The sequence below is a fragment of the Hydractinia symbiolongicarpus genome, chromosome 13 (genome assembly GCF_029227915.1).
Source record: "Hydractinia symbiolongicarpus strain clone_291-10 chromosome 13, HSymV2.1, whole genome shotgun sequence".
NCBI lineage: Eukaryota > Metazoa > Cnidaria > Hydrozoa > Anthoathecata > Hydractiniidae > Hydractinia > Hydractinia symbiolongicarpus.
The window spans coordinates 12,383,498-12,397,832 of NC_079887.1; the positions used below are offsets into that span (position 1 = coordinate 12,383,498).

Sequence of the window (14,335 nt, forward strand, 5' to 3'; positions counted from 1 at the left end):
CTAATTCATCAATTTCTCATAAAAAGCAAGGATTTGACGCTATTCAAACCTCGATTTAATTGGGCACTAAAAGATCAAGAAGAAAAAGGGGTCGGGCTAAAGAAACCCATTTTGAAAGTGATGAAGGATAAGTGGTTTTGCCCCAAAAGTTGCTAAAAATGTTTGGGAGCACATCAAAGGACAATAGAGAGTGTTTCAGCCCACACGAAATGCTATAATAAAACTTGGAATTGGTAATAAGGATATGTGAAGAAGAAAAATTGTTTGCTTAGTTTCCTCCCTAAGCACCTGTTATTCCATGATTTATCATGGCAACCAAAGTGACATCATAACAATAATATTTTGATTTTCTAGCGCTGGGCAAATAATAACGAAAGAGTAACGATATTGCAACAGAAGATATAATAGGGCTTCCCTCCGGCTTCAACGAACTTCTTTTAGCCATTTGAAATCGATTAAATTGTGAAGTAGATTCTTTGTTGGAGTGAAAATAAGAGATTATGGAAAATATTATCGTCATAAATAAATTTTTGAGTGCGAAAATTGATGGCGGTTCGTTGATAGGTAGGTACAACATAAAGTCAGCGGCGGATTTAGGATTAGTGATGCAAAAAAGGCCAAATCGCCCGTAAGAGAAATAAGGCACAGCTAAGGGGGTTTTGATTCAAATTTTGATTTTTTAAAAAAATATTCCAATAATGTTAAAAGTTTACTATAAACATTTACGAAGCGTAACGAGTTTTCCTTCTTTATTAAAATAAACAAGTCTTTCCAACGCATGTATGAATCACCTGAATATAAGTCCTTGATAGTTCAGCCGGTTGAATAGAATTTGCACCAGTTAGACTGCATCAGAACTTGCACCAGAAAATATTTTGCACAGAGAGATGCGCGTTTTGCACCAGTTAAGCGGTGCAAAAGGTAAAACCGTTATTAATCTGTTACTTATTGCCTTTGGCATGTCTAGTAACAACAGCAATACTGGTACAAAATAAAGACCACAGCGTTCGCGCAATAGACCGAGAGTTTCCAAAAATGCAAGGACCGCTCCGGAGTCCCGCATCATGCTACACTATCGACACTGCGGTTGATTCAGGGGAAAGGGCCAGAACACGACACACGCTTTACCGTAGACATATGATGAGAGCTACACCTTTTAAATGCACTAGTGCACCACCTCTAAAAGTTTTAGTCAATCACAGTGTGCAACAAAAATTTGACTAGTTAAATCTTTTTTATGTTAAACGTAGTTTCATTGCTGCACATTTAATAACTTAATAACTAGCATAATAATATTCCTAACTATCTTTTTTTATCTAAACCGGATAACTCAAAGCTGAAGCTTGTGTTTTTATCACCGAAGTTACTGTTCAAATTTAGACCTTTTACAAGCGCACATTCGAGTGTACAGGGAAATAATTTCTGACTACATTATTCCAGAAAATTACCGAAGCACAAAATTAACGCAAGTTCTAAGCTTTCACATTATTTAATTGAAAAGTGGGGGACGTTACAAAAGTTACTAGTTATTTTATAACCTGTAATTAAAGTTTAGTTAAAGTCTACTTTTGTTTGATTGCACGAAAAAAAAAACCCTGTCCCAACACGGTCCACCTGGTATGATGAAATAAGACTGCAAGTAGCTACCAGTTAATTCCGTAAATTTTCCACAGAGTTATCACTGTAGCAATATAATAACCATTGCTCCATATATTGGACTTTAGACGCTACGGTAAAAAAAAAAAACGTTTTAAAGAGCGACACGTTTGTAAAAACATCTGCTTTTCTTCAACGAGTTACTCAACGGTTTATTCTTCTCATCAATTTTCTAAAAACATCTGAACATGTGCAAATATTCTCACAAGTGCTTCATATCGTAACGCAATATCTTAAATCTCTTCATCGATTATACAACGCAAATTAAAATATAATTTCGTATTTACAAGTGTTATTAAAATAATAAAACGGATATAATTATCATAAATTAGTATTAATTAGTATGAATAAATAAAAAAATTATTTCGCTTTCCTTGTTTGCGCAAAGTTTTGATATCTACTTAGTAATGCGCTGGCTTCATAAGTTTTATTATATTGCTTATGCAAACTTTTCTTTTATCATTAATAATCATTTTTTTGTGTTTTCTTTTCCATGTTTATAGATTTATAATATTGTTTTAAATAAAAAAAATTATTTGTTTATTTGTATTTTCTTTATTATAAACATTTTATTTTCTGTGAAGTTTCACGATTTGCAATGTGATTATGAGTCACAAAAAAGGAACCAGATAAACGTTTGATTTCTGACTTTCATCACGTTCATTCCATACAGAACATTTTTTTGTCACTTTTAAGATTAATGCTTTATTTACTCAAATTCGGTTCGGGGTTTTCCAAACATGTTATTATTACGCCGTGAAACAACAAATTAGCAGCAGTAAATTTCAAAAATTGCGCCAGGACAGAGGGGCGTAAAATGGAAGAACGCGGAAAAGGATTGCATAGTTACATTACATTACATTACACGAATCCAAGGCAACATTTAGCTGAAGTCTTCTTTTAAAACGATCATTAATCCGCCTTATAAGGTTTTGCATAATGTTTGGAAATATAAAGCTTATTATTAACGCTTACAATGCACAGAGAAAATGTCCGTTCGGACAGAAATTGTAAGTACTAGTCGTTAGCCCGTGGAAAATCCACGGGTTCGCCCGTCCTTTTTATACCGCATTGCGTGCTTCTCGCTATTGCGCAGCTAAGCTACCATTTTGCGTGACAGACAGACAGACGTATACGGGTATTATAATATAGATAATCATCCTCTTTCTGATTGAGTATAAGAAAAATGGCGGTTGGATCTTCTTAACAAGATTCGTTCTGGATTTAGTGATTTCTTCAATTGCATATTCTAAGAATTTATTTTCCGTTTAAAAAGTTTCATTTTGGAGACCTAATTTAAAACACGCCCAGTTTCCATGCAATACCTCGTTAAAAAAATACTTTTATTATTGTTTAGCAGCAATAAAGCCATAATATTACAACTTAAAAAAGGCTTAGAACGAAAAAAAAACAATAAATTAAATTCAACAAGATAAAATTTAGCGTAGATTTATAAAAGAGGTTAACTTGCAGTCGAAAAATTTAGAGAATGGGAAAAAAAAGGGAAACGAGTTTTCATAAAGTAAGTAAGACAGACAAAATATGTTCGTACACATTTTTTGATCAGCGTTTTAAGCTCTACATAATAAAGGCAATGGCCAAACGAATTTCCGAAAAACGATTTTATGCACTTTGATTCTTCCAAGGATATTATCGACTGACTCGGTGAAACAGATAATTTTTATTTATTGATTGTAAATTTTAATTTAGGAAACTAACAATTAGGCAAATTAGAATCAGCAATGAGTAAAAATGACCATAAATTGAATAAGTGCGATCAGTTAATTATTTTTGACTTAAAATGGATATTTGACCAATGTCCCCCAAGCTTACACTAACCAGAAATTTTGAATTTTAAATGCAATAATTTTATCCTTGTGTGAACGTTTTGTGGCTACAGCTGTGTTACGTTTCGGAATTAAACGGACGTGTTTATAAATTCCGATAATGTTTATTAATTTGAGTGAGAAATATTTAAGAAAATATATTGGAGATATTTGCTTCTCATTTCAAGATGTGTTAAAAAAGATTACCGTGCTAATAGATTAAGAAGTGTTATTAATTGCAAAATATAAAAACAATATACTTGAAAAATATGTGCCACCATTTTTTTCGTAAAATTAGTAGTCCATTCACAAAAAAAAAAGAAATTCATATTTCCTGCACTTAATAACACAAGTCAACAAATATTTAACTTTTTATTTCATCTACCTTTTTTATTTTATAATTTTCTAAAACTTTTTTATATTGTCTCAATTACCATCAAGGCCATCTGCTCACTTTGAAGTGTATAAAAGGGAGGAACAATAGGAAAGATTAGTTAGTCTTTAAAAAGAACAGTGCGATCATCAGACATGTTTCAGTTGCCAAGAAGTTCAACCTATTCAACCTGTTGTAAGTTGGTATTCCATTTTTTACTCTTTTTTGATCAAATCAGTGCTTTACTTTCCTCCACGTTAGAAAGTTAAAACCTAAGATTCAATTGGAACATATTTGCTCAAAATATATGCCTTGTTAATACAGTCTTAACCTAGGTGTGGTGTCAATAATTAATTTTCACCTTGGTCCAATCATAAAATATGCCAATGCAATGCATATATTGTAATTCCAATGTGGCTTAAATAAGTAAAAGTCTTAACCTAGGTTTCACCTTGGTCCAATCATAAAATATGCCAATGCAATGCAGATATTGTAATTCCAATGTGGCTTAAAAGATTTGACATGTTTTTCTTCTTAACGCAAACATGTGAGGATGTGTTCTTAATAAAAAAAATTGGATTATATATCGTTGACACTTTCTTTATGTCTAAAGGAAATTGTCAGGTATGAACAGTAAAAGACCTGTATTTTTTCCTTTATGGATTAGGCAGAGGAAGCTGTTGCACCGAGGGTTACTCTAACGAAATGGATGAGGAATATTATTCCATGTGTAGATCAAAACAACGAAGAAATCGAACAACATTCACGAAGCAACAGCTGCAGGAATTGGAAATCACGTTCCAAAAGAAACATTACCCTGATATAAACACACGAGAAGCACTTGCTGAAAAGATAGGGATTACGGAAGCTCGAATACAGGTACGTTGTTTGAATTAAAATTGTTTCGAATACGATTTGATTTGTTGAAATGCTTTAAGGAATGAAATGGTGTTGGATTTAGGTAAAGTTGGGATTAGCAGGAATCGAGAGGCTCTTTGCCCAATTAGAACTTTGAGACTTTAAGTTGTATAGAATTTAACAAAAAATTTTGGTATCAAGTGCTAAAATTAAAGATAAATAGTCTAATACCACGCAAAAACCGAAACATTTTAAATCCAATCTAAAAGTAAAGCAAATTTTGGCGAACTTTTAAAAAACCTACATATCTAAGATTTTTCCCATGACAAGGAACACTTTTTAACTATAGGGAAGCGAAAGCGGCCACCACGCAAAATAGAATTTTTGAATTATTGCAAGAAAAATAAAAACCATGGAAATCGGGAAAAGTATTAAGAACAAACGGATCTTTTCTTCACAATTTATTTGACAATTAAATCAATTTCCAATTGGATTGAAAATGACAAAATTTAGAGTTTAGTTAAAAATTCATTGCAAAGAAAGAAAAAAAGAATTAATGTTTATTCTTATTATATTTTTAAAACTAACCCATAATCTATTTCATTAGCTTAATTAAAATTCCTTTTAATCGTAATTACGAGACATTCCCTGATTAACTCAATTAATTTATATGCTGTCAGAAACTCGAGCGACAAGTGAGGCGGCGGTCTAAAACTGAATTTTTAAATTTTAGGGGCCTATTTTATTACAGAACAAAGTTTGATAAAGAACTTCAAATTTTTTTGGTCTTCGCAGTATACTCGCAAGATCGTAGCTTAGGTCAGGCGTGAATACACAATTTCCGAATTAGGATACTATCCCAGTGGGGGAGATTGGACTGTACACCCCTGTTCTATGTACGAGGCATACAAAACGTGCAAGAAATAGAGGCTCTTTGACAGATGTGAAGCTTTTCTTGAGAAGTTTATGTGTCAACTTTGGAATTTCAGCACACAGTTTTTTAAATGTTTTAAGAAAAGAAACACATAAAAAACCTATATTTTAATACTCTCAGAAAAATTATATGAAGTTCTAAAACATGCCAAATCCAGGGCAATTCGGAAATTTGTGAATTACACAATGCGGCGTTCAGAAGTCCGGGATTTAACATCAGTGCCCAAATGTGAATAAAACATCCTAAGATAATAAAAAAGGTGACGTAATGAATTCGGTAATAGAATATCATTTTATTTTTCAGGTATGGTTTCAGAATAGACGGGCTAAATGGAGAAAACTATCTTCTGCAAAGCAACGTTTACTTCAAAGAAACGCTCAACTTCGGTCAAACCGTGATTACTTACTTGATAATCCATGGACCAACTTACCAAGGAAGGTATCACAGTTAGTGCCTTTTATGGATGAAATAAAACACGACCATGCTGAACAACATTCACAGCTGTTAGAATCTACGTCAGGCGGAAGTTCACTTAAAATTGAGAACTTAGAGGAAGAAAACCATGACAACCATGACAAAATATCAACAAACAGAGTAAAGTCAGAAGAAAAGCATTCTTTTAACAGAAATTTTTTTAGAAATACTGCCGAAAATGATCTGATTCATTGCGAGAAACAAAGAAGATGTTTTGATACTCCTGTACATCATGTAGATTTAGAGTATCCATTTCGAGTGGAGTCTCGACATCAACGCAAAACATATTCTTCACTTGTACCAATGCCTTACTTACCTATACCCTGTCCATGCAAAGCTTGCTATATTCAATCTATTGAAATGATGTATAAAAATCATCGGCGAAATTCTTCATTTTTGATGCCGTCTTCGTCAACGTTAAAAGAAGTCGAGCAAAAAAGTTTCACGAAGGACGTTGACAGACATGATGATTTTACTGATTAAAAAGAAGTTTTTTTCTAATCCAAATTTAACTGTTCTGTATAAAAGTGTAAATATAGTAAAAAAATCTTTATGAGAAAATATTTCAAATATATACATCTGTGATAGCATTATGTTCATCACTCACTTTTTTATCTTGAAAAATCAACTGTTTAAGGTCATTATAGCAAACCAAAGAACAATCAATTACCTCCATTTCTCAGGGCAGATATCATCACTCACTTTTTTATCTTGAAAAATCAACTGTTTAAGGTCATTATAGCAAACCAAAGAACAATCAATCACCTCCATTTCTAGCAAATGGTAAAAACTTTAAAGAAAACATGAAATAACCTGTATAAACAGAAACAAAGTTGTTTTTGAATTATTTTTTACTAGAACTTTCGACCGTTTCCGCGGCTATCATCAGTAAATACATTTTATTAATAAACCAACCAAATATGGTAATAAAAGTCAGCATAAAACAAGTTAACATATTCCCAAACGAATAATTATATTTTGTCCATAAGACTCCCAATGTAAAGATATAGTGTCCTCAAAACTTATTGCTCTGGGAAGTTCAAGAATTGAAAGTGGGTCCATGACATTTTGTTAACTATAAATTCTCAGCGCAACACGTCAATGAGTACTGAAAATGGCAAATGAGCTATTGCACAAGCACAGGCTTCCAGCCAAATTGCCAAACTTGATGTCCCCTTTATTGCAGGATAGTAGAAGAAGGGGATGCTACAAAGTACAGTAAAATTTTAGGGTCAAGTCCGTGCTTCAAAGACCTTCCGCAGCACTCCCCTAAGTATTATCTGTTGGCATCATCAAAATATGACGCACGCGCAAAAAAAGAGAATTCCTTGGAATCTATTGACGTCATCAAAAATTGACGCACGCGCAAAAAAGGTCTCTGTCAAATCCGACGACATTTGACACAACGAGGGTGGACTTAGTACATGAGCACACAAAGATGAAAGTAACTGGCTTGACAAAAAAAAATGGGACATTTTGTGCTCAGTGCAGGGAGCTGAAATTTGACTTTAAGTACCGCATTGTCTACGGGAACCATGTTAGGCATAGCGACAGTTGAATGTGTTGACCCTGGGTTTAGTAGCACATGCCGTGAATATTTAATCAAAAATGGTGAAAAACAACCTCAACGTAAACATCATGCATTTGCTGAAGTTTCGGCATGCAAATCTTCGATTTTCTAAAGTTTTACCTCATATATGGAAATGGAGTGTCCTATATGACACTCAATCGAGAACCCCACCAGCATCAAACAGAGAGATTTATCGCCATCAGAATTAGTCAGTAACTCTAACGGGTTAGCATGATTATGTGCTTTTGATGAGCGGTAACGAGATATAGGGGTTTAAAGGTTTTTTGATGACGTCATCAACCCGTCCATTCCAAAACGGATTTGGGGACCAAGAGTTGGAAAAATTACCCAATCACCCGTGGGTAACTAAGTGGTCCCTACAAACTTCTACAAAATTACGTCAGACAAGTAGGTTTTCAGCGCGAAAATGTCCCTTAGTATCGAAATCTCCTTTTTCCTCCCTCCCCCTTCTGTCAATGTTGCAGACACAGAAGGAGTTCAGCAGATACTGTCTCAGATGCCCTTTCTCCAAAAACGGGGTTACAACACTGAAATAGGGGAAGGGGGCTGTTTGTCTCACTAATTTTGTGGAGGGTTGTAGTTACCCACGCAGTGAAAAATCATTGACGTCACCACCCTGTGTCCAAGTTATTTGGCCTCAAAGTTTTAGATGCTTGTAATGGCTTCATTAATTTAATATAGGATATTGACGTTAAAGTAGTGTTATTGACGTCGCGCCGTAACGTCAGAAAACTTAACATATTAGACTTTTTTGGTTTTCGGCTACATTCGGATAAAAACGATTGTACTTTTCCATTTTTGTTCACTGTAAAAAGATAATTTTTGAACTTATACATATTATTTTTAAAGTTGTTAGAACACATCATGCCTAGCACACAATAAGATATAGCAACCTTATTTTAATGTTTCCTCATGTTCAAAAAATGAGTAAAGCCACAATCATTTCATATCGCAAAAAGGTTTCTAAGTGTTTTTTGTTTGTACTGATATAAAAAGATTTAAAGGTAGTTTGATAAGAAATACTGCACAAAATTTTGCACAGCCTTACAGTGCAATAATTTATGTTGCAAAATGTACGAGAAAGCGGACTTAAGAAATAATTCATGTTGCAAATTTCTTTTCTTAATCTTTACTTCATGATAAATCATTTTTAAATCATTTAACAAAGTGCTCCACGTGAAGGTAAGCCATAGAACTTTGCCCTTCACATAAAAGAAAAAGAGATGCATGTGCAACACAACGTTTAAATAAAATGCGTCACTACTGTACTTTTAGGATTCACAACATAGTTTTGGCATACAATAAGTTTGAAAAAGCCAAAATAAATATCCGCAAAAGAGTAGTACCATCACTTTTCCTAAATTCACTGTTTTTAAATGTAAATACGAAATTACTATCCTGCTTAACATAGTCAAAAGATAATACTATTTTATTTTCCAAGACTTCCCTTATCAGATATAAACCTCCCCCTCTGATTTTAGGATACTGACGAACCCTAATTATTCTGATGCGCCTTATAAATGTATAAGACATGGGTGCAGCGAATAGGAACATTTACCCCCATCAACAGTGCACGCTATTCTCATGTTGGCAGTACATTTCGCACAACACGGCGGATAGATATAAATAGAAAATTATCAATTTTGTTTATTTTAAATTTGCATTATATACTACAACACAATTGTTGAATAAACTATGTAAGAACCTGACGGTAAACCACATTTTGAGTATAACATTCCCTATTAAAAGACCATTGCCTGGATAAGGGAACAACACTTGCTCGAACATCACCAAATGCTCTTGCTCTAGAAAAAGCAACATACAGCTGACTATGAGAAAAACATGGGCTGAACAACAATATCCCAACCTTTTCAAAGGTTTGACCTTGTGCTTTAATTATTGTCATAGCATAAGACAGCCTTAGTGGAAGCTGTCTGCGACGTAAATTGGAATAAGTACCCTATCTCCAATGGCATTTCCAGTGAGTACTTCAGCATGAACACAGTTGTCATGAAGACGTCTTATAACTAGGAGAGTGCCATTACATAAACCATTATTTATGTTTATGTTTCTTAATAACACAACAATGAGACCAGTTTTAAATTTGGAGGCATACCTGAAGGTGGAATACTATTTAAAATTCTACTGCATATTGATTCCGTTCCTCCTCCTCATCACACACATCATCTGCACTAAAATAAACTTTTTCTTCACCAGGCAACAGCGCCAATACCTGATCTCTTTAATAATAGCCGTCGTCTGTCTGTCTGTCTGTGTCCGCGAAAGCCGTGTCCCGTAACGGAAACACGAAATTTTCAAAATGCGCGTCAATACCAAATGCGATATATTACTGTCCACTTTGTTGAAACGGGTTAATTTAAAGGACGGGCGACCCCGTGGATTTTTCCACGGGCTAACGACTAGTCTTTAATAATAAGTGAGTCATCATTTGTGGGTGTTAGTACCACAGATGAGGCCATAATTTCTGGTGAAAGATCCCTAAACAAAGTATAACAATACATTCATTTTGTATCACACATTGGGATGGCATTTCAATTGCACCTTGGAAAGGTTCTTGCTCCCGAACAGGTAATACACCTTTCACAAGTTGCAGAAGCCATGCAGCAAATTGTTGTTCTTCTGGCCTTGTTCTCATGTTTCGACGTAATCAAAATTCTCTAACTAAGTACCATAATGGAGAACGTTTTAAACGCATGTCCATAATTTCAGTTAGTTTTCCTTTTCTGACAACAGGCAGTAACTGTGAAGAATCACCACCTAAAAAAATAACTTTACCTCCAAATAGAAAGTCATTATTGAAAATATCTTGTAGAAGACCATCTATTGCATTGGAAGCATGTTTAGGAATCATGGAAGCTTTGTCAAGTAAAAAGAAACTCTCTTGTCGCAATTCTGCAGCATGAGCAGAAACCGGGGTTATGCTGCATGTACTGTTCTCTAAAGTGGGAACAGGTAACCGGAATAGTCTATGAATGGTGGTAGCCTTTTTTAAAAGTGTTGCTGCTATGCCAGTAAACGCAGTAGTTCCAACTTGGAAACCTCTACTTGTAAGTTCAGTAATAAGATAATTATAAGTAAAGGTTTTACCACTACCACCAGCACCTTCTAAATAAAACAGACAGTTGTTTTGGGCTGCATTGTTAGCAACATTTACAACAGCTTCTATGACTGCATTAGCCAGCGTAGTCTGTTCGTCAGTAAGTTGAGCTCTTAGCTAGGAAGCTCTTTCAGCCTCCATAACTACATCAACGTTTCCAGTTGGGGGTAATTCATCTAAGTGAGGAAGATTATAATTAGTGAGAGATTTAACAAAATGCCTAAGCACAGAATTATTATCTTAAAGCAGCCTGTACTCACCCTGCTCCTCATTCATTTGGCGTATATAATCTACATACATTGCATCCTAGTACCTTGTCCACAAAGTTAGAGGATCAGAAGGTTCACAGTGAGTAACACCGCAAACAATTGCCCTAATTGTCGAGGCATCTGAAGTTAACCACGCAATAAACAGGCATCACAAAATGTTTCAGCAACATTGCCATTGACAGTTCGTAAATCTTCAAAAGAAGTTGCACTGAGTGTATATAATAACAACACACGGAAATAAAAACGCTCACCTGCGCGAGCACTTACATTATACATTCTGGATGCAATTTTACCATGACCACGTTGTCTTGGCTTCCAAACTTTCTTATTGAAAATAAAATGAAGAGGAATATCTGGATACATATATTGGCGAGCATCAGGATTCTCTGCATTTAACACAAAACAAGCTGTTAATTTTGTAGCCTGATCTGCAGCTCTGTCTACAGCCTCTTCAGCGTGTTCTTGCTGAAAATAAACAATATGGTTATTTGGCAAGTGTACTGTTAATCTATGGACAACATGTGATTGTTGGTGCATGTAAAATTCAAAAAGACGCCATACTGCTTCCGGTGCACTGACATACCGCGCATCTAAAAATGTCTGCACCTCATCATGATCAATACGTTCATTGATCTCAATAATGGCACAATCATGACCTGTATAAAAATTTTATGAAGGTATTTAACAGATTTAACCGACATACACGCCCCCAAGCTTATATGCGCATTGTATTTCTTGGAAAGCCATGGATATTATATGGAACAATCCAGCGATTATCTATGTCAACATTATTGACATTGATATGTATACCATTATCACGACGTCTATATAATGGATACCCGTTGACTTCAGCTACCATAGATGCTAAAAGGTTCTTTGGAAAACTTTTAGTGCAAACACCATCTTCCATACATCTGGAATTAGGATTTAGATGTCCACATGGTCTATGAATCATACATGATCGTACCATTTCAAACAGCTCAGTGTGTTCCTGTTGATTTGGAATTTTTGCTGAAATAACACTGTGTATGTCATCTGCATCCCTAAGTTTGTCATTGGGATCTAAATAAATTAACATATGACAATGAGGCAAACCCCTACACATGTGCTATAGTCTTGCCTAGAATTCCCATTTGAGTAACATCTTTAAGAAGTTCATTTAGTTTCAATTTAAAAACTCGAGAAACTAAATCAGGTCTATCGTGTGCACGTTGGCCTGCAAACAAATTTTCTGTTATTTCACGCCATTTTGGATTGCACGTAAAAGTCAGAAAAAAATCAGGTTTTCAAAACTTACCAATGACGGTCATAGCATCTTGATAGCTTTGAGCCATGCCACATGGACTTCCTTGAAAACTCGAAGGAAGAACAACAATACGACCTGGTTGAAAGCCTTGCTTTTCGACTGGTGAATTCAAATGGTCAGCTAAACATTCAGAACTATCAACACGAAGAATGGTTTGATTCGCTCGAATGTAATTTAAATTATTACCTTCAACTTTAACATAAGAATCAACACAATACTGCTGAAACAATTTCTTACCATAATGAATCGGGCTGAAATATTCCAGAGCAGCTAAACGGTAAGTATAATACTGCAATATTGTAGTAGTGTTGCGAGTACCGGTTGCACGTACAGCAACATGAGGTATCCTATTATGCCAACCTGGTTCACCCCTTGGAAAAAAGAGGATACACCATTGGCTCCAAGTTTGCATCCATTGTGGAAATATTCTGCAAATCACCTTCACGCGGATAGATAACAACATCCCTGTTTCCAGGAGGTGCTCCGTCTTGCCCAACAAATACTGCAACAACTTCATCATGATGTGGCAAGTTGTAGCGCCTTCGGTCATTGCCAACCCTCAGGTACATACGTACTTCAGATGGAGCACGATTTTGTGCTGCTACATGTTTTAATTCTCCAGCTTCAACTTCAGCCATGTAATATAGGCATCAGCAAGGGGACTTACTTTGTCCATGACATCTTGAACAGTTTGCATCACATCTTCACGACAGCCATTATTTTCTTGGCGTGCCATTCTTTCGTTATGTGCCCTACCTGCTTCATAAATATAAAGTTGGTTAAAAATAGGGGTTTGACCTTCAGGAGGGTGAAGTCCCCCAACACGATGCCATATTTGACCACGGAAACAAAAGCATGGTGGGAGGTGGGTGGGAGGCGAAGGCCAGGTGGGAGGCGAAGGTTTGGTCCAAAAGAAGCAAATGCAACGGCACTATTATACTTACGTATATTTGCCTGAACGATTTTTGCCTGAACAGTATCTGTATTTGTTAATAAATCCCTAAGCTGCTGAGGGTAAGGAGACAGATTATCTAATGCAACTTTACCAGTGTGACAACATTTAAAACAATTTTCATTTTTAAACATTGAAGCTTGAGAATACACACATTTTTTGTCCATCACACCTAAATAAAAGACATTAGGCAATACATGTTGACGTGCAACTTTATAGTATGGGGTATTTCTGCGAGCACGAACTGCAATATTTCGTTGTGCATTTGCTCGTCTTCTATTTGCAACTTGCTCTACATTTTGCCTTTGTCGAGCAACAGCTTGCCTTTCAGCATCTCAAACACGTTTATTGGTAGCCTGATCAGGATTTTCTAAACGACGTGCAGCAGCTTTCCTCTCAGCAATTTAAGCACGCCTATTGGTAGCTTGCTTACTACTTTCAGCATTACGAATTGCTGCCGGCCTTATAGTCCCCAAGTCCTGGCAGTGACGTATCGTAAACCAGCAAAGGGGCGAAATAATAGTATAAAGTAAATAAAAGTAACAGTAAAAGACAACAAAATTTTGGTATCGAAGAGAGTAAGGTGAAGAAGCACCAACAAGCTAGCTACATAAACAATATTTTAAAAATAATAAAACAATTAGGTGGAAAATAAAAACGTAAGCTTCAATATTGCTTCGAAGTCGCCATTTGGAAATTATGACTTTCACATTCAAACGTGCAATTCTTACCTAGGGCGCAGAACTAAGTTGGTATTCCCATAAATGGTAGCATAGACATTGAAAAACACAACTTCGGACGCTATAAAATACAATGCTTGGGACAGATTCAGTTAGTTAGTTACCGAGCTCATAACAATCTTTTTCTACTGCGCCAGATAGTAAGACACAAACGTCAATAATTTTATAAAAACTACTTTTATTAGTGTTTTTCTAAAAAGGGGTCGCCGGTCTTAATTTTGGCAATGGCCATTTTACA

General features: G+C 35.4%; 2 protein-coding genes across 2 annotated transcripts; one reads left to right on the top strand and one right to left on the bottom strand.

The window, feature by feature from the left end:
• Positions 1–3,980: 3,980 nt before the first annotated feature.
• LOC130624219 (homeobox protein SMOX-3-like) lies at positions 3,981–6,708 on the top strand. The gene is made up of 3 exons (XM_057439790.1): positions 3,981–4,050; positions 4,523–4,734; positions 5,951–6,708. The coding sequence occupies exons 1-3, from the start codon at positions 4,011–4,013 to the stop codon at positions 6,602–6,604; spliced, it is 906 nt and encodes a 301-aa protein (XP_057295773.1). The 5' UTR covers positions 3,981–4,010; the 3' UTR covers positions 6,605–6,708.
• A 136-nt stretch (positions 6,709–6,844) lies between these two features.
• Positions 6,845–13,491, bottom strand: LOC130624237 (uncharacterized). Its single transcript, XM_057439810.1, has 2 exons — positions 12,397–13,491; positions 6,845–12,161 (listed from the first exon to the last, which is right to left on the bottom strand). The coding sequence occupies exons 1-2, from the start codon at positions 12,953–12,955 to the stop codon at positions 11,815–11,817; spliced, it is 906 nt and encodes a 301-aa protein (XP_057295793.1). The 5' UTR covers positions 12,956–13,491; the 3' UTR covers positions 6,845–11,814.
• Between the last annotated feature and the right edge of the window lie 844 nt (positions 13,492–14,335).